Source organism: Aulostomus chinensis, chromosome 9 (assembly GCF_037954235.1).
Source record: "Aulostomus chinensis isolate RoL2024-O1b breed Wild chromosome 9, RoL_Achi_v1.0, whole genome shotgun sequence".
In the NCBI taxonomy this organism is placed as follows: Eukaryota; Metazoa; Chordata; class Actinopteri; order Syngnathiformes; family Aulostomidae; genus Aulostomus; species Aulostomus chinensis.
In genome coordinates, this window is record NC_141328.1 from 6,284,678 (window position 1) to 6,305,302 (window position 20,625).

General features: G+C 43.3%; 1 protein-coding gene across 3 annotated transcripts in view; it reads left to right on the top strand.

Moving 5' to 3' along the window:
- Nucleotides 1-20,582, top strand: part of iqsec2b (IQ motif and Sec7 domain ArfGEF 2b) — a 32,033-nt gene extending 11,451 nt beyond the window's left edge. Inside the window, exons 2-15 of one of the 3 annotated variants that reach the window (XM_086213382.1) lie at nucleotides 2,310-2,483; nucleotides 11,067-11,361; nucleotides 11,533-11,850; nucleotides 12,010-13,067; nucleotides 13,156-13,317; nucleotides 13,511-13,633; nucleotides 13,759-13,925; nucleotides 14,103-14,242; nucleotides 15,155-15,280; nucleotides 15,439-15,538; nucleotides 15,643-15,804; nucleotides 15,975-16,166; nucleotides 16,370-16,419; nucleotides 17,057-20,582. In XM_086213382.1, coding sequence (XP_086069508.1) covers nucleotides 2,310-2,483; nucleotides 11,067-11,361; nucleotides 11,533-11,850; nucleotides 12,010-13,067; nucleotides 13,156-13,317; nucleotides 13,511-13,633; nucleotides 13,759-13,925; nucleotides 14,103-14,242; nucleotides 15,155-15,280; nucleotides 15,439-15,538; nucleotides 15,643-15,804; nucleotides 15,975-16,166; nucleotides 16,370-16,419; nucleotides 17,057-18,241 — 4,252 coding nt within the window. In that variant the 3' untranslated portion in view covers nucleotides 18,242-20,582. Of the gene's footprint in view, nucleotides 1-2,309; nucleotides 2,484-11,066; nucleotides 11,362-11,532; nucleotides 11,851-12,009; nucleotides 13,068-13,155; nucleotides 13,318-13,510; nucleotides 13,634-13,758; nucleotides 13,926-14,102; nucleotides 14,243-15,154; nucleotides 15,281-15,438; nucleotides 15,539-15,642; nucleotides 15,805-15,974; nucleotides 16,167-16,363; nucleotides 16,420-17,056 lie in introns of all 3 variants that reach the window. The other 2 variants (XM_086213380.1, XM_086213381.1) reach the window with 2 other exon arrangements.
- Nucleotides 20,583-20,625: the final 43 nt, after the last annotated feature.

Genomic DNA, 20,625 nt, shown 5'->3' on the forward strand with positions numbered 1-20,625 from the left:
TACATTTTATATATATATATATTTATAAATTATATGATATATGTTATATATACAACAGAAGTTGTATATTTTCCATTGAATTTGACCACGCAATTGGCATCATTGCTCATTAAAAGTAACATTTACTCTACATAATTAAATCATATTCATTGCAATTAACAAATAGAGACATCAGAACTAAACATCTCCTGCTCTGCTAAGCCCTACTGATAGGGAAATGGCCAGAGACTGAGGTTAATTTTCTGAAACTCAGACCTTTGACCAGATAATAGCGATGACAACAATAATAATACAACACCATTTCCAAATAACCTTTAACATGTCCTGTAGCAGAATGTTGTCTGTAGTTTATATTAAAACCACATTCTGTTTATGCAGCAAGTCTTTTTCCAGTGAATAATTCTACTTGGTCAACACGTATGGCACAGCTGTCCATTAAACAAGCTGGTAAATTAAAGAGGTGTCATATCCCACTCACTTTGCTGCATTCTCTGTGTTTCCTTGCTAAAATGACAGGGACTGCATGTCCTTGACAGCAGCTGGCCCCTGTGAGAACCCAACCATTTACATGCTAATCTCAACCACTGCTCACTCTTCAGCTGCTCACTCACAATCTGCAGATGGAACATCTCTAATTCCTGCCAGAGTAGAGGGCTAGCAGAGAGGCTTTTCTGTTATATGTGCACTTTTGTGTGCATTAGGATGATCCACGGAAGAACTCCAATAAAGACCATCGCAGAGCTTTATGTAATCCATCCAAGTGGATGAAGTTGGTCAAACAAAACTTTATTATTTGACTGCTCTGGCTCATTTCTACATTTCACCCCCCTTCCTCCAAGCTGAACTTCTGAAGTTCTTGGTCCGGTGCTAATGCTGGTTTGGAGCTGGGTCAACTGGCAAACATTTTAAGAACCAGTTTGCTTATTCTCAGCATGCTCTTCCATCACTGTACACATCTGATCCAGCACTTGGACACTAACAACGATGCTTCATTTCACCATCTCTTTACAAGCGTTGTTCCTGGCTCAGGTCTTCACAAGGACCATTGCATCTCTACTTATTTGGAAATTCAGAGAATATGACCTCACTCAGTTGCAGAAGTACCAAACCTGCCAATAACAACAAGCAGAATCAGTCGATGCATAATCTGTATGTGTGCAGGTGAGGCATTTTGTCTGTGGTAAAGGGCAAAATCAAGATATTCTCCTGTGTTTTGCGTAACGACTGTTTAAAGTGAATGAGGTTAGCCTTGAAGGCCCTTAGCTACAACTTTGACCCAGACTTGCTTAACGTGGAGCAACGATGGTTTAGGGACAGACCCTCTCTTCTTCTTTCATTTTTTTTTTTTTTTGCAAAGTGATTTTAGTGCAAAATGTAAATTAATCGATTTGTTATTTGGCATCAATTTGGGATTCTTGACATTTTAAGGCCACGTCAGCAACTACCAAATGTCCGTCTTGACATCTCTACTCCTGGTGTTGTAAGCCTACTTTACTAACCACAGCTCGTTCAAAAATGGGCTGATTGTTGCCAAATTTGAGAAGGAGCCTCATTCTTGAAATGTTTTCATGCGCAAATGTGTTCTTTTTAGCCCTCCATTTAATCTTATAGGCTATAAGTAACGCCTGCATATTGTAACTCTGTGCTCCTGACAACCATTGTGGACTTATCACAACATTTAGGTCATTGCAAGACTGGGTGATTGTCACTGACAAGAGGATGTCAGGAGCGAGGAGTTACGAATAGCCATCATGAGCTGCTTCCTGTCAGCAAGACTTAAACGAGGGCTTTAAAAGAAGTATAATATGTAAGAACAAATTTGTGCATAAGAAGAGTTCGTGAATGATGCCCAGTGCTGTCGCTTTTGTTTTAAAAATGGCAGCCACAAAGATTTTGGCCACCATAATTCCACTCCCAAACTGTGTGGTTCTTTTGCTTGCTGACAAGCAAAGATTTAATGGAACCAGTTTCCCTGGCTAAGATGTGCCACTGTCTAAGCTGGTCCTGAAACTGCCTCTGTGGAAAACCCCTGCATCATACAGTATGTGCTCCATTTCTACAATGTTCTTGCTTTTTTTTTAACAGTTCATCTCAGTCTGTGCAAGTTGTCTCTCCTCCTTTTAAATGTGCCATTGCTTATACTACCATTACCTCCGTATGATTTGACTCTACCAGCGTGCAGCAACAAATCAAAGCTCTCACTCTCACTGTCCCTCTGTCTATGCTTTGCCGCTGACCGTTTGTGTGTCTGTTTCTCTGCTTTCTCCATGTCTCTGTGCCTGTCATCCATCTTTGCTTCTTCCTGTTAGTGTCCGGCCATGGTCATTCTCAGGGCAGCCCACCTCGGCTCCCACCACTCCTACGCCAGTGGGCAGTGCTACCTATTCCACTCCTTTCCCCACCAGTCTGACTGTTCACAGCTTCGTCAGTCTGCATCAGTACTGCTGCCCCTCTACTGACCAAAGCTTACAGCAGGACACCAGGTAAGGGCCAGCGTGGGGCCTGAAGTACAGTGAGTACATAGAATAAAATAAGAAATCCTAAACCCAATAAGAAGCCTCTCAGGTCACCTGCAAAATCTAAGCAACTGCCCCCCCCCCCCCCCCTTGACCCCCTGACCACCCTAGCTGTCACCATCCCTTTACATCTGTGTGCCTGCTAGTGTCTTTTACCCGGTGCTCCACCCCCTCATGAACCTGCATGTGTTTCAGTCTCCTTCGTCTCCTTGCTGGATTCAGCTCCTCTAACAGCCTGATATACAGCTCCTCACAGACAGCCAGAGGAAGCAGTCATCTTCAATAAGCTACGGGACCAAGGTGGACTGAGTCACAAGTGAACCTGCCCTGTTTATTCCCCCTTATCCACCTGATGACGCTCTCATCAGTGCATGATGCTCCCACACTGCCATCTAATGGCATTAGAAGGCACATGCATGCCTTTAAGATTTCTGCTATGTCGCCGTTCTACGTAAAAATGCAGTCCACTCTCATCATTTCTAGTTTCACCTGTACTCATTCTCTGCTTTTTTTGTGTGTCTCATGCTTGTTTCACTCTCTGTCCTTTCTGTCTTGTCCTCTTTTTTCTGTCTTTTGACCCTTATTTCCCCTTTCCAAGAGAGGAGGGTGAGGATGAAGGTGCCCACCAGTTCTGTTGCTCTGCCTCAGGCTGCAGTAGCCCCTCCTCTCGCTGAGCTGACGGACAGCCTGACGACTCAATCGCCGTTTACCTGCGAACAAACTAGCTCATTTAATGCTGCCAGAGACCTCACTGTGTTCCTACTCTTGCTGCATTTTAAGACGAAAAATAGAAATGCATGCAACTAGCAGTCTTTGTGACAGTTTGTGTAATGTATTTATTTATTTATTCATGTATCATATCACTAATTTACCTGATCTTGATGTTATTGTCTTCTCTCTGTTCTTCTTCTGCCATTTATTACTTGAGTCACAGCCTTATCAAGTTGTCAGAACGCATCACCGTTGTCTGCTCATTACTGTAGCGCTCGTGCTTTTTTTGGATCTACTAGTTGAGTCATGTCAGTTCTGATGTGCTCAGTCGTCACTACTTGTTTTGCGTGCAAATCACTATGCAGCCATCTTAGATGGTGTCAGAAAATCAAGCCTTCTATAGGATTTGATCAAAGACGTTCCTATTCATTTCTTTCAACATATCTACTATTATTCTTACATCTATATCATGTTTAGGAAAGAGATTGATTTGTTGGTTTAATTCTGAATGAAATAAAGACTCGTAGTTCCTGGAGGTGCTCAATTCCTTTCTCGTAAAATGTCTGAAGGTGAAATATTTGTTGGTGTAATTACTATGTGGGTTTCAATCATGCTGGAATGTACACACCTACTTCACTCATCTCCACCTAGAGCACAATGAACTACATGAAAACGAACTTATTTTTGGTTATATCTCGAATGTGTAGTGAACAACATCCTTGAATGTTAATGAGGTCCCTGCGGGATATTGCTGATTTATAATCTGCCTCCATCGTTTTCAACATTTTGAAGAATATTAATTCAGTTTTTAGCCAAGAGTCATATCATTACTAACACTTGGGGGGGGGGGGGGGGGGGGGTCTCGTGACATTCATTTTCAAGGATGAACCGCAGAATTATGAGCAATTGAACCACAGAGAGAACAGTTATGAGAATGTCTCTCCTGCTTTACCTCATTATATCTAATTTTTCCTCTTGAATCAAGATGTTCCCCTTGGCTGCATCAACAAATGACTCAAGAAGATTGGAAACCGTCATACATTTGAGCGCGAACACAAAAAAAAACAACAACAACATACATTTGCAGTGGTCCTCCCATATTTTGAATAAATGCTTCCTCTTCCACGTGTCTCCCAGTCTGTTCTGATTATCTGTATTTGTTGTGAGCTGTTTCTGTTTGGTTTTCTCGTTGTGTAATACAAGTGACTGTGCATGTGTCAGTGATCTGGAGCGGGGAGGGCGGAGGGGAAAAGCTGGGCAGGGTGAGGGAAGTTCAGAGCACTCAAAAGACTGTTAAGAATGTAGCCTGTACAGCTTTGCTGGGTGAACGAGAGCCAATGTGTGTCTGTGTGTTAGAAAGAGTGTGAGTCCAAGAGAGAGAGAAAGGAAGAGAGACAGAGAGGGTGTGTTTGTTATTACGCTGTCCCAGTAAGCGTGAGACATTTCTCTGACAGTAACAGCATGGTAAGACTTCTGATTTTTGTCCTTTATTTGTAAAACTGTCAGAAATTAGAATTTGTTTTGGCTCTGGTCAGTGTGTTGAGATGGCAGCTCATGATGTAACACCTACGACACTGCAGAAGCTCACCTGCAGTGTGTGTTGCGTGTCAGAGGAATTCAAGTCAAGTTTACAGACCAGCAAAAGACTGGATGAAAGAAACTGGTGCGTGTTGAGTGCTGATATTGGAGGGGGATTTTAATCTTCAACAAGGTGTCATGCTTTAGTTGAAGAAGTGAAACTTCAGTGGTAGAAGGTCATTAGGTTTCCGACAGCTTCTGTTGTGACAAAGTGGACGAGCTCTTCAGATGATCTTTCAGTCGGTCACAGGTGTCACTCCTGCTCTAGAGCTTAATCATGACAATCATAAGTAAACTATAAAAACAATTCCAAAGTCTTCTTCAAACCTTTGTCAACGGGATGGCTGATAAATTCTTTGGAGATACAAACCAGTGAGGGTTCCACCTGGAAGAAGGTTAGTTTAAAAAAAAGAAGAAGCTATTATAAAAGAACGGACAAACCAGTAGCACGTCACCACAAGTCCTTCCCTAACGAAGAATTATTCTTTGTATTTTTTTGTTGGTTTGGTCAACTCTATCTTCTAAGTTTATGCTTAAAATACATGTAACTAGTTTCAGTTCCATCAGCCAGCAAACAATACACATCACCTATTCAGTGTAACACAAAGTGTCATCATTGGCTGGTAAAAACACCCAGACCCTGACTGATTGTGTGCGTGTGTGTGTACTTGTGTGTGTGTGTGTGTGTGATGGGAAGCAGCTTGCAGACTGAGACAGCAAAGTGGCGTGGAGTGTTGGTGGTAGAGGAATGCTCCAATGTGACCCATGAATGAATTGATTGTTTCCTTTCAGTTAGGCCACTTGAGAGAATGGAATCACATGCGACAAAGAGAACACAGATTGTTCCGGTAGAATTGTTTTTATTGTCATAAGAGACAGAACATTTCTAACATTTTTGGTTGAAGTTTTCATGAGAGATCTTTTAACAAAATTGTTTCCTTCTTGACACTGCTCTCTAAATTACAGCAATCATGCAATGGTGCTCAATATTACCGTGGACTTACCGTTCTGATAAATTGCTGTATTTGTGTGTTTGTGTAATGGATTTCAACAAGCGTCAAGCTAAAACTCTTTGCTCGTTGCATATTATTTCATCAGTGTATAAATACATAAATTCTGTATTTTTTCTTCTCCAGTAACACAGATATTTAAATATATTGTTGATTCATTTTCTGACGATTGATTATGATGAATGAATCTCAAAACTTTATGACAGTATCTTAACGTAAAGTAGTCCGTGAAAAAATGTCACGTGGGGTGACGTTTTGCTGGCCAGATCACGCCGACGATGTGTTTCAGTTCCTCTTTCCTGCTTTTAAAACAGTATTTGTGGAAGCTCAGTGCAACTTCCTGTGTAAGCTACTGTTTTAGAGCAGGGAGAAGACCTGCTGTCAAAGATACAGTCACCGAGCTAGCTGGGAAGTGCCAGGGTCATGTTCCAAAATTGACACTGATTAATATTCACCAAATTAATCAGCTGTGATTTTGGAGAGGGCTTTTCTGATCCTTCTGTCTGTCAACCTTTGGGTTGAGTATGGCGGCAAATAAGCTTTAGGACTAAATCGACAACAAAGTTGACGATGAAGATATTAGAGGAGACTTGAGATAAGAACGGAAAAGTGTAAATGAGTCAGCGGACAGATCGATGCAAGTATTGGCACCTCAACGACAGGCAGCCGAGAGGTTAATCTCTTAACCTCCATCACCTGCTGTGGGTTCAATGGCATCGTCACAACTACCGCTGTGCTGTCACACACGCACACACACTGACAGCACATCAATATTAAATGAGCGGGCGACAGTAAGCAGGGGATGGCATGTAGTTGACACCCCCCCTCCCATTTGTTTTTCAGTGTCTGCGAATTTCCTACTGCTTCTTTTAATTCTATCTTAAAAACCCCCATGTTTATTAGATTTCAACCATCTGTTTCAGTTCCAATTAAATAGTTGGAGGTAGTGAAACTCAGGGGTGGGCTTCCTATGAGGGAGCCTCTCGAGAGAATCTCACACTTGGCGCTGAAACAGGACGACAGGGTTTCTTACATAAGTTATGAGGTGCAGATGCCAGCTGCGATATGGCCACACACTCATGTTTTATACAACAAACTTTTCACTCGTATATCATCCTCACCTTGTTTCCACTGCCTGCTACCGCCAGCTTTGTGGCTGCAGGCAAAACCAAAGGAAAGTCCTGATTAATGCCTGCACACTTGGTGATGGGTGACAGGGATTTGCATGGAGACGGATAAATGCTGAATTCACTGACTTTATTTTGAATATTTTTAACAAACTTGGAGAGTTTATTAAAGGTGTTGTGTTCATTTTTGCAGGTCTTTTTGATTTAGTCGACACGGTTAGTTTTCATCATATTAGGTCACCCTCATTCCGACTTTTCATTCAGGTTTAGTTGACTACAAGTCTGAATATTTTAGTCTTGTCTTACTCAAAGAAAACAGTCAGTGTCTAAGTTAAAAACTGTTACATATTTTTAATAACTGGAAATTGACCTCCATGTGTCTTTACAGGTTTGAAGGGCAACAAATCCTTTAATGTGGTTTTAGTCTTCGTCTTTTGAATAAAAGGCTGATGAGTTCTAGTCACATTTTAGTCATTTGATTTCTGTTTTAGTCTCATTTTAGTTGACGTGACCTCGAATTTTAGTCTAATATTAGTCTATGTGCTTCTTGTTTTTGCCCTGTTTTACTCAACAAAGTCTGTAAAAGTGGAGTGAACCAACATTTTTAGTTCAGTTTTCTTCACTGAAAATGAACACCAATGTTCAACTTTTAATCTTTTTCTTGAAGCTCATATCTGTGATGTGGAGATGAAAATCAGTGTGGATAATGAAAATCCATAAACTTGAACTGTGACTCAGTTCGAACTGCTGCAGAAAGAATATGTCTAGATGGAATCTTCCATTAGAGGTTAAATCAATCCTTGGACCAGCGATGAATATTAAGAGACAAATTTATGAAACCAGGCTTGTGGCTGCCTAATGTGGCTTTGCATGTATTTTAAGTGTATGTGACTCAGATGAATGGAAATGCCATCTGCTCCTGTTGATGTGCGTAGCAGGAAGTTACAGAGAGTCTGTATGTGTCTACCTGTTAGCACTGTGCAGACCCACTCTTGAGGCTTTTTTCCATTCCTTAAAAGGAGCTCTTCCGCGCAGCTCTCAAGAATGAATTTTTCTAGTCATATAATTTGTATCCGACAATATGTAAAGTAAGATGATTATTACGGTTTTCAAAGTTTAATCAACAAGTTTTGACAGTGCTCCATCTTCATGGTTCCCTCACTCAGTGTTTTCATCATAAGACAATTATTATGTAGACTGTCATTCACAACCTGTGGAGCATCTTCAACACCCACCTCAAAGGTGATAACAGTCAATACATTGTCATGGCAACTACGCTTCTCATCCGCACAACTACCTCACCGCCCACAAAGGTCCCACAGCAACCGTCACCAAGCAACCCCCTCCCTCTTCTCAGTTTCTCTATTTAAGGAGCAGAGGAGGAGGAATGATAAATGATGCTGCACAGAGATGAAAAAAAAAACCTCTTAAAGAGGAGATTGTGCACAATTTATTGCTGTTATTAATTTGTTGAAAACAAAGCGAAATCTGTGAATGTTGTGATGACTAAAAAGTATTAATACAAGGATTTGCTGTCAAATATTTAAAACTCAGCTGTGGTGATATGGGCTCTCCTGCAGGTGTCAGAATGGTCTCAATAACCTTTGTGGTATGCAACACGATGAGGTTGTTGTTAGACTAAACAAAAATTTCACCAGGCAGGCCATGTGTTGCTTGAAGGAACAGGATATCCTGCTGAAAGACTCAGCATTGTACATTTTCCTCTCTCGCCACTCTAAAGACCCTGGTATCATTTTCAAGATCAGAATAACGAATTCAAATACCCACAAGTTGTATCCTTGTTTCCCGAGAAGCCTTTATAAATCTTGTCTTGTTTTTAGATACTGATGCAGGAAGTCTGCGATCAAATGGATGGAACAGTGTCAGCTGAGAAGGAGGGAGTAGCTGACCCACTCAAACCAAAAATGGTCAAAGTCAACAAAGCACCATTTCCCTCCTCTACATTCAGATGTGATACGTAACCCAAGTTATGCAAAGAAAATGGAAACCACACAAGCTACATGTCGCCCCCAAAATTTTCCTATTTCGTGTGCAGAATGTAAATTCTTCCCGAAACTAGGCATGATCCCACACTTCCCTGACTGTCTTGGCCTTGTTATGGGACAGAGCCCAGCTGACAGAAGGGGGAGTGGCCCTGGCAAGGAGGAAATGCAGGCTGGAGCACCTGAATGTTCTCTTGTTCTCCCATACACACACTGCTTGTGGATATATCTGTATACAGCAGGACTATGGAGGATTTCTGGACTTACATGTATCCTGATAAGTTTTTTGATCAATCCTGTCTATATAATTTTTTTCCATTTTGATCCAGCTAAGATTTATTGGTGACTTGGTTGTGACTCTTAATGTTTGGTATTACTTCTGTAGTTCGAATTGACAGAGGGAGATTTCTCTCACAAGTGTTCTTAAAGCTAAACTATTTTACACCTGATGCTAATATTACAACCTGGTCTTTCCTGTCACTGTGGTGTCACTGGTGAAACAGTGGAGGAGTGTGTTTTAGTAGATGATGTCTTCTCATAATGTGCTACTATTGGCTGTGTTTCTCAGCTAGGATTGAGTGAGAGGAAGACGGATGCATAGAGATAAGTTGGACGCATCACATGAACTCTAGCAGGCTAGTAGTATATTAACTCATCCTCTGGACTCAATAAAGGACAGAGATGGATGACAGAGACTTTTACGTCCACTGAATCATCAACCCACGGTGTAGACGAGGAATGCTGTCCAATCTGTGGCTTTGGATTTGTAAATACATTACCGTCACTTAAGTTCACCATGAGATCTACTCGGAGATGGTTGGTTCCCCAGGGCTCAAATTTTTATAGGTACATATTAAAGGATGATTCTAGTACTTTAAAAACAATGCTTCAGAATGGTCTTATCTCTGTCTGGTCTACGTAATTAATAGGGATAGACATTATTGCCCCAGAAGGGCAACAAAGAAGCAGCAATTGTCCAGGTCAGAGTATTTCCTTTAAAATGAGGTTTCCACCACTGTCAGGCTCAGATGGTTATTATAAGTGTCTGACAATGTTATATGGAGAATATCTACGGAGGCACACCAGTCCTTCTGTGTTAGTGCACATGACAGGCTTATTGTCCTCGGTGTCATGCTGCCATGCTTTCATGTGTATTGATGCCAGATCAACAGAATAACTCATAGAGATGCATTCCTCCACCAAGGTGAAAGTTCAGCCCTTGGCATTGTCGTTCTTGGGCTCTAATTAAAAGTGAATGCAGCAATAAGCAGGCGCTCTCAGCTCTGGATGCTATCACATTTGCATAAAGGAGCAGATGAATGAATGCAGAAAACTATTCATTTTGCTATGTACTTTGTTACTGTACGTCAAATGAATGTCTTATCCAACCTGAGAAATTTGGGAAAGTTCTGACCAAGTCCAGCTGTACAAGTCCACTATTTACTGTTGAAAATGATATAAACTGATGGCCTCACCAAACTAAATTAATATTCACTCATTACCAAGTTCTTAGGGCATTTGTTACCCTCTGGTCACCTTCTGGTTGGTTTGGCATTTTTCCTCCTATGTGACTGACAGTAGTTATCCTGGTTAGATTGTCTGCAAAAGACAGTGTGTGGACAGAGAGTGTAAATTCCACGAGTTAAACAACAAGCCAGAGTTTTGCATCCCTCCCCCTGAAGATATTCTATCAAAGCATTGCAAGTGTCGCGCATCAGAAATGCGAATGAACCTTCCTTATTTCATCAGCCTACCACACTTCCTGTACTCCAACTCTGTTCTCCACTCACAGTGTTTACACTGTTGCTTCCCTGCATCAGCTAACCCTGACATTTGTGGGTGAGACTTGAGTTACATGGTGTTACATGTCCATAATGTTGTTGTACACTTGCTGGATAACAATCTGAGGGAACCAGTGTCAAAACAAGCGCATTGTATTTGATGTAGCCAACTGCCCAATTGCTGCTATTTTGCTTGCTCAGCTGATTTCAATAATATTTGTCCTTGTGATTTTTTTAAACTCAAAAAGGTACGAAATATAGGCCAGACACTGAACTTGCTTCAATCAGTGTGTGTTTAAGCACCCTTATTCTAAAAGCTTTTGCTCTTTTCCTTCTGTAGTGTGGAAGGGGAGTCCCAGTATCCACAGACAGGCACCCACAAAGATAGCTCTTTCAGCCAGACGTCTTACCTGCGCAGCTCAGAACGCTACAGTGACAGCAGCAGCAGCGCTCCCACCAGCTCCAGGGGCCCTTCATGTGTGCCTGCGCCCAGTTCTGCCAGTTTGGCCTGGGTGCTGCGAACACGCCACCAACCTGCCAGTCTGGCTCTTCGCAAGCAAGAGGAAGAAGAGAACAAGAGATGCAAGGCTCTCTCAGACAGTTACGAGCTATCGACAGACCTGCAGGATAAGAAGGTAACAGCACTAAGCATTCTGTTGAGTATTATGTTGTTTGTGGTCTTCAGACATTGGCGCCGGCTTAAATGATGCACATGAATTCCTTTCAGTGGAGCGAAAGAAGTGCAAGACATCTAGACAGTGATTACATAATCAGCTCCTCCTTGTGTTTTCCTTTTCTTTTCCCAGGTGGAAATGTTGGAGAGAAAATACGGTGGTTCCTTTGTAAGTCGCCGAGCTGCTCGGACTATTCAGACAGCCTTTAGACAATATCGCATGAACAAGAACTTTGAACGTCTCAGAAGCTCTGCCTCAGAGAGTCGCATGACACGCCGTATTATCCTGTCCAACATGAGGCTTCAGTATTCCTTTGATGAGCGACAGCCTCAGCAGCAGGCCCAGACACAGACAAACTTCACCCACAGTGTGGCCATAGGACCTCCTCATTCCCCAGACACCGACCGCCCAGGGGACTACACCCACTTAGAGGACACGTTCTCCAAACAGGTGTGATGTGGTTCTTTGACTTGTTGGCCTTCAAGTAACTTTCAAGTATTTTCATTTATTATAGCTGTAGATGCCAGAATGTGTAACAACTTTTTTCTTACATGCGGGTTTATGAAGCGCTCCTCTGCAGTTTCACTAACAACTTCGTTTTTCCTCTAGGTTAAGTCCTTGGCTGATTCCATAGATGACGCCCTTACCTGCCGCGCGGGTCGCGATGACTCCCAGGAGGGCAGTCGGGAAGGTGGAGGAATCAGTGAAGACTTCGGGGAGTGTGTGTGGAGCAGCAGCAGCAACCCCTCCTCTCAAAGAGGTCTGGGAGAAAGAGCCCGGGGAGCTGGAGGAGGACTCAGTATGCATGGTGACAGTACAGCTACCTCCTACAGTGATGTCACGCTTTATATGGATGATGGCATGCCGTCCTCCCCGCTGTCGCTGGACAGGGCACCCAGCAGCACAGATACAGAGTACTGGGGCCCCGGTGGTGGTGTCGGAGGGCGTGAGGACAGCAGAGACACTGAAGGTGGGGGCAGTAGTAACAGCCGACGCAGCACCCCGTGTACCGAGTGCAGGGACTATCGCTTAAGGGGCGCACATCTGCCTCTCCTCACTATTGAGCCACCGAGTGACAGCTCAGTGGACATGAGTGATCGTTCAGACCGGGGCTCTCTGACCAGGCAGCTGGTCTATGAGCAGGAACCTGGAGTAGGGACTGGCTCTCCTCAGGGAACCCTAAAACACTCCCCCAACACAGGCACCCGCCCATCCTCCACAGCAGCTGCCCAGGGTCAGATACGAGCACCTGGCAGACCCATACCCACACACATCCCTCACCAGGTGGCAGCACACCACCACCACCATCACCACCATCCTATTCATCACCATCAATACCCTGACACGCCCTCGTCCTCCTCATCTCCTCAGCAGCCCCCCACCACACCTCTGTCCTCCTCCTCCTCTACAGCCCTGCCCTCTGGAGGTCTGGAGCAGCCGTGTTGCTCTGACGGAGACAATGACTCTCTCAACTCCACCACCAACTCCAATGAAACAGTAAACTGCAGCTCTGGCTCCTCATCTCAGGATAGTCTGCGGGAACCTCTTCCTCCTCTGGGCAAGCAGACCTATCAGAGAGAAAGCCGCCATAGCTGGGACTCTCCTCCCTTCAACAGTGATGTGGTGCAGAGACGCCAGTACCGTATAGGTCTCAACCTCTTCAACAAGTAAGATGTAAACCTAAAAAGACACAATTGTTGTTGATCATATTTGAAATGGTAAAAGTGTAGCGAAAAAGATCTCCCTTTTGTCTAGAAAACCAGAAAAAGGGATCCAATACCTGATAGAGAGAGGCTTTGTGTCAGACACTCCAGTTGGGATCGCTCGCTTCATCCTGGAGAGGAAGGGTCTCAGCAGGCAGATGATTGGAGAGTTCCTGGGAAACCGACAGAAGCAATTTAACAAAGATGTTTTAGAGTGAGTTTATTAATGAAAAGCATTCTAGAGATAATTAGCAGGATTTATGATCTTTGCATGATCAAAGAGGCAAACCCAATCCTCCCTCCTATGTGATAATATATAGCCACTGAGACTTGATGTTTGAATGCTACCCAATCTTCAGGGCGTGAATCAGAAGAGGCTAGAGTGAGTTCTGCTGTTTCTGTTTCAGTTGCGTGGTGGATGAGATGGACTTCTCAGGTATGGACCTTGATGACGCGCTACGGAAGTTCCAGGCTCAGATTAAAGTTCAGGGAGAAGCTCAAAAAGTGGAGAGGCTCATTGAGGCTTTCAGGTTTGTATGTGTTAGATACTTTACTGTAGACAGAGTGAGTGCTAATAATACTCTGAATTTCAACAGCTTTCACCACCGTTACACAATTATCGTGTTTGAGTGTGCTGTTTTTGTCTCTTACACAGTCAGAGATACTGTGTGTGTAATCCAATCCTGGTTCGGCAGTTCCAGAATCCCGACACCATCTTCATCTTGGCCTTCGCCATTATCCTCCTCAACACAGACATGTACAGTCCTAACGTCAAAGCAGAGAGGAAGATGAAACTAGAGGATTTCATCAAGAATTTGAGAGGTGCTCTTGCAGGAGTTGTTAATGGTGTTTTCATTAGTTTTCTAATAGGTTTGGCTTCATGTTTTGTGAAAAAACAATTTTTTTGCATCTATTAAACTGCACGGTGTGTGTTTTGTATGGTCCACTTTTGATAAACATCATTTCCTGAAACCCTCCTTTTCCCTGTCTCCACCCAAGGCGTAGACAATGGTCAGGATATACCCAGGGACCTGCTGGTTGGGATCTACCAACGGATACAAAAGTGGGAGCTACGAACCAATGATGACCATGTATCCCAAGTACAGGCAGTGGAGAGAGTCATTGTGGGCAAGAAGCCTGTGAGTTTCCTGGGACAACAGTGAATTAATTAGGCTGTGTGGCTGCAGGAATTAAGTTTGTGTGGTTGTCAAGAACATGCTGCTGGAATTCCTTCCAATTTGGTGCGAACATTCACTTGGATTCAAGGATGAACTTAGATTTTGACGGTTGAAGGTCAAGTTCGCTTTGATGGAACTGCACAGTAGGCTGTTTTCACTCTAAAAAGTAGAGGAACCATATACCCTTACCATTTTGAAACGCAATTGTGTGCTATATAGTTCAATTTGTACCCTTTCTTTAGTCAAAATGGGCACTTCTGACCTCTTGAAGACTGACATTGTACTTCGAAGGAAACAAATGCACCCGTAAGGGAACATTCATCAAAAGTGTAGCTGTAACTGTGACAGATGTAAACACAGATGTAAACGAGCAAACATAGTAGGGTCTTCGCCTGAAGTACCTTCAGGCTCAGGCCCTAATAATAACATTAATTATGAAACATTTCCTTTTTTGCAAAGCAAAGCAGAGCAGTATTGTGCTCATTAGCTCATCTGAATGGCTGTGACACCTCATAGAACGGGACCTCAATTACTTCAATTATCTACTATTTACTTCAATCAATTATGTGCATTTACCCTGCTATATATGTCAAAATGGATGAGACAACGTTGTGACATTTTACACAGATGTCGACTAGCATGAAATTTGATGACATGTTATATCCAAAAGGTTCATGATCTGATTGTGTTTCTAAAAAAAGACACATGGCCTATAAACAGGACATAGCTGTAATCTGTGTTGGCAGCATGTTTTTATAACATAATTAGAGAGCTAAGGACAATTATGCCCTATTTTGTAACTTGCTAGCAAACAGAGCTTTGGAATGCATTGTGCCTAAATAGTTTATTGAGTCTCCGCGTCTGTCCATGTAGGTGCTGTCCCTCCCCCATCGTAGGCTGGTGTGTTGCTGCCAGCTTTATGAGGTGCCTGATCCCAACAGACCTCAAAGAACAGGAGTGCATCAGAGAGAGGTCTTCCTCTTTAACGACCTTCTCGTGGTAAGACTTCACCCATTTTACATTTTAAAGTCTGTTCACAGGTCTGCATTGGCTTATTGCGATTTAAGCCTTACATCCCAACATTTATATTTACAAGGGAGATTCTTTCATATCATTGTATTTCACCGTAAAAAAAAAAATCCTATGTTGTGCATTAGGTAACCAAAATCTTCCAGAAGAAAAAGACATCAGTGACTTATAGCTTCAGACAATCTTTCCCTTTGGTTGAGATGCAAGTGCACATGTTCCAGAACTCATGTAAGAAACTCTTTTTCTTTTTTGTGTACTTCAATTACTCTCAAGGGTCCTCTATGATGATTAAGTAGATAATTATCGTATTTCTCACTGTTTTTATCTCTCAGACTACCCTCATGGCATCCGCCTGACCTCAGCAGTTCTGGGTGGAGAGAGGAAGGTTCTTATCATCTTTATGGCACCTAGTCAGCAAGACCGCACCCGCTTTGTAAGTGACCTCAGGGAGAGTGTAGCTGAAGTGCAAGAGATGGAGAAATACAGAGTTGAGTGTAAGTATGCCATCTACTGGTCATCCATCTGAACTGTACATTTTAGATAACCATGCTCTGTAGGGGGTAACCACAATAACTCTGTTAATGGGAAAATGTGTGGTGGTGTTTGCTGTTAAATGCCTTCTTCTTGTTTTAAATTCCCCTGTGCCCTTTGTGTTTATTTACAGCGGAGTTGGAGAAACAGAAAGGTGTGATGCGTCCCAGCCTGCTCACTGGAGGAGTGGTGGGAGGTGTAGGTGTGAAAGGTGATGTTGTGAACGGCACCATGGGAAGGACCAGTTTTGATGACAACTGCTCAGTGGGTGAGGGTCTCAAACGCACTGCGCTCAGTTCATCTCTCAGGGACCTATCGGACACAGGTGAGACAAGAGAGTGGGTTGATTTACTTCCTGTCAGCTGGGCTGAATTGGGTGGTGCAGCTTCCACGATGATTGTTCTATGCTGCTATTGCAATATCCTGTTCTCTCTCACTGATATTCAGGCACAGCTTATGCAGTTCTTTCTTAACATGTGAACAACTCTTCCTCTCTTTGCTAACCTGACTCTTCCTGGTGAGGTGCAGGGAAACGTGGTCGCAGGAACAGTGTTGGTTCTCTGGACAGTACCATGGAAGTAAGTCACAAAGACTAGATGTAGACCCGTTACGTTTAACACAGGGGTTCTCATGGTCTGGACCCTAAAGTTGAGTTTATTTGAAGAGGTTTTGCTGAACAGACCCTTATAGTTACAGATACAGATGTTGAAGATCAGACACATTTCACAAGAAATCTGATCCAGCATCACTGATCTGACCCTCAAAAACATAAATTATAATTTCGTTGCAAGTTTTTCTCTTTCGAGGCAAAAAAGAAACCTATATTTCTTGTGATTAAACATGGATAAAGTAAATCAAGTTTTTATTTATTTTAAAGTTAAAATAATACAAGAAAATGTCCAGGATAGTGTGGCCAGGGAGGCCTGGGGATCTGCAGACCCCAGTTTGAAAACCTCTTCTTTAACAGACCTGCATTCCCACTCACTAGTGCTTTGTCTTCCACAGCACGCTCAGTGTGCATAGACAAGCATGTGTTTGAGTGCCCACATGTCTCTGTACTCTACTGACACCCTTTGCATGGCTCTTTGTATTCATACTAACTCAAGCATGTCACCTAATCAATATATCCAGTGTGTGTTCATGTAACTTTGGAACTTTGGTAACTTTGAATCCAGTGATGCTTCTCTAACATATGATGATACTTCATTGTCCCAGGGCTCCATCATTAGCAGCCCACAGCCTCATCAGCGCTACCCAGTGCCAGGTGTGGTCCCTGGCTGCTATGGAACAGAAGACTTCCGGCCTCATCGCCCCATCCTGAGCCCCGGAACGGGGATGGGGGGTGGGCCGGGGCAGCAACATACCACTGCTGGGACAGGAGTTGGGGGAGTCTCCAGCAGTGTAGAGAGAGCAGGAGCGGGGAGCGGCCCTGGGGGGAGCAGCAACAACAACAGCGGCTCCTTCCTGGGCTCCCTATTCGGCAGCAAACGCGCCAAACCACCAGGGCCCCTTATTCCACCGGGGCCACCCTACCCCGCGCCTGTCCCCCCACCGACTACGGGAGGGCCCCCTCCTCACTCCCCTTCATCCCTGTGCCAACAGCTGGAGGGGGGGCCTTCCAAGATCCAGGCACTGCACGCACAGTACTGTCATGCGGCTACCGTGCAGCCCCCACCACCTTACTACCATCACCATCGCTACCACGTTCAAACTGTCCCTCCTCCTTTACAAGGGGTGCCCCCTCTTACTATACAGAGAGGCCCGCTACCCTGTCGGCCACCGCTTGGCCCCCCACACGCCCAGCACCCGCAGCTGGCCCATCTCTCCCAGCTCTCTCAGCATGGGCTTCCGGGTCGCTACGCCAACATGGTAGTGGGATGTCCCCCCCCCCTTTCTCCTCTCTCCCAACACTCCCCGAACCCCCAGTTCGCCCTCTACCACGCGCAGCCCACACACTCCATCAGAGGGCCCGGCGGCCCTGGTACCAAACCTCCACTAACCTTGTCTCACTCTCATCCGCACCCCCATGCACACTCCCAAACCCACCCCGGACACGTGCACACGCCACATCCAGCCAGCCACTCCACCCATCAAACACACTTCATATTCGGCACTCTGCCCCACAATCTACCATCCGCCTCCATCAATGCGCATCACGCAGCCTCCGCCGCCCCGTATCTGCCCCAGTACCCTCCTCTTTCTTCTATCCCACCTCCCCCACCGCACTCCCCTTTACCCCCCCCTTCGTCCCCCCTTACCCCTCTTACCCCTCTCTCCCCTCACCCCCCCCAGCACCCCGGGCAGCCTCAGCAGGGGCCGCAGGTGACGGGGGCTGGAGCGACAGGTACAGGGGGCAGCTCCAAATCCAAGCCTATCAACCGGATAAGTACCGTGGTGTGAGCAGGATGTGGGGCCCCAGAGGTCAAAGGTCAGATGATAGAGTGGAGGAGGTTGGCAGACACAGGGCGAGGACCAAGTCTGCCAGGACAGAGAGTAACAGCAGCAGCGCCGGTGACAAGAGGAAACGCAGCTTACTCCGTCTCTGTTACTTTCACCTCCGTTTCCCACATATGTAGGTGGAGATAGCGAGCACAGCTCAAGAATAATGTGCACATGTCCTTGAAACCTGCAAACACACACAAACATGTACACACACTTGCACAAACACTGCACACACAATCAAAAAATTCTATAGCCATATAATTTAAAATAAAGCTAAATCTATATCTAGGTATATATTTCCTCTGTTTTGATTGTTTGAAGTCTAGTTGAGTCTTTATGAGACTATTTATATGTACAGTACCAAGATGTGAAAATGGAAACTGGAAAAATGGAGACCATATATATCCAGCTGGGTTGTGAGTAACGACTCAACCACCAAATGCAGTCCAGCAAAGTTTGGCATTAAAAAATGGCAGAGATTTGCAAAAACTGTCCCTGGCAATAATTTCCTTGGCTTCATAATGTCTCTGTCTATTCTTGCAGATTCTGCTTTGCTGATGGTATTTTTTTTTTTTTCTAAAGAAGACCTCAGATATGTCGCGTTGTCTTAAAACTTTTAAAACCAGTGCACGGTTTCCTCTGACAGTCTTTTGCTTTGCTTTTACATGTCAACAGGAGCCTCCTGGCTTCATAATGCATTCCTTATGGGCGGTTATGGGGATTCATGATACAGTCAATAATATATTTTGAATGTTTCTGATGCTTCTTGCTGTTTTATCGATATTATAATATCCCTGCTATGAGTATGATGAATATTGTCTGATAATTGTTTTGATCAGTGATTAATTATATCAGCAGATGTTTGTACAGGGTTATAGAGAGTATGCACATATAAATTCCCTCGGTTTGCCATAACTACCAGAGGGTGTTCTGATATGTGAAGTGTGATTTACTTCCATAGTACCATGGTTTCCATTAGTTCATCTTTTTAATAACTTGTATTATTGATTGTTTGGAGAAAAAAAATGATGTTTTGTTTGTTTGTTGATTTGAACACTGATGATATTCCTCCATTTCTGTTTTGCTCGATGTGAGCAAACGGGATGATGTTTTCAAATGAGGTGACTAACAAAACTTGAACACGCAGAATGGATTTTATTTAATTGTTTAATTTAAATTGTTTTGACCTTTTTATGAGGTTCCAGCTACTGGAACTTAAATGTGGTTGTGAATATTCGAGGGGAAAAAACAGTAATACAAGCCATCTATTATCACTTCTTCACTGTCATCGGATAATTCACCCTGTGTTTTTATGTTTGAAGAAGCACGTTTTCACATGAGGTTTCGTGGTTTTGCACACGTGATGTCTTAAGTCAGAAATGGCCTTTCTTCTAATCCTCCATCTCCTGCCACTTTGAGGAATCTCTTGTTACATTTTCTGATGCTGTGGCATCTCGCTGAGGGCTTCTTGTTTAAAAAAACATAACAAGAATCAAGAATGTAAAATAGCCTACAGGTATATACTGTATTTCCCTTTTATTCTGTGGGCCTCGTGTCAGTGTTACCCCTTTTGCTACTGCTATTTTTGAGGTTGTAATTGAGCACTGACTGCATTTACCTTCAGTGCCCCTGATTAGCGGGAAATTACCTACATTCTGTATCATGACAGAATGAATGAGTGAAGAATGAAGTGAAGAAAGCTGTGAAGTTTACTTTAAAATAAAAAGCTAAAGAAAGAGATAGCAAAATTTAAGATCTGAAATCCACACAAAAGGATATAGTGGAGGTTTGGAGAAAGTCTAGAATATCAGATGATGATTTTATATGTTGGCTAGCCTTTTCTTTTCATGGTGTCCTTTTTTGACTCTTCTTGCATGAATATATCTGCACTTACTGAATAGATTGTACTGTATAAACCTGAATGTACATACTATACTATACAGAGGCTTCTTATCATAACTACGGGATGACACACTACTCCCATTCTGTATTCAGGTGCGTGCATGTGAGTGCCATAAAGTATGTACATAAAAAGAGAGGGAAAGGGATAGGAAACGTTAGCCAAAAGGCATACTTATTTGTTTTTCATTTGTTATTATTTCAGACTGAAGGTGAGAGAATGAGTTAACATTATATAAATTAAAACCTAGAACACATTTATATGTCAGTGCATTTATTGATATTATTTTAAACAAATTATTTCACTTTTTCTTTGTGTATGTATTATGTGTACTGAAAGAATAGAGACTTGAGATGTGAATATTTATTGCTTCTGATAAATTAAAGTGTCCTTGCAGTGAAGTGGCATCTGTGTGTGTGTTTTTTTTTTTATGTTGAGCATG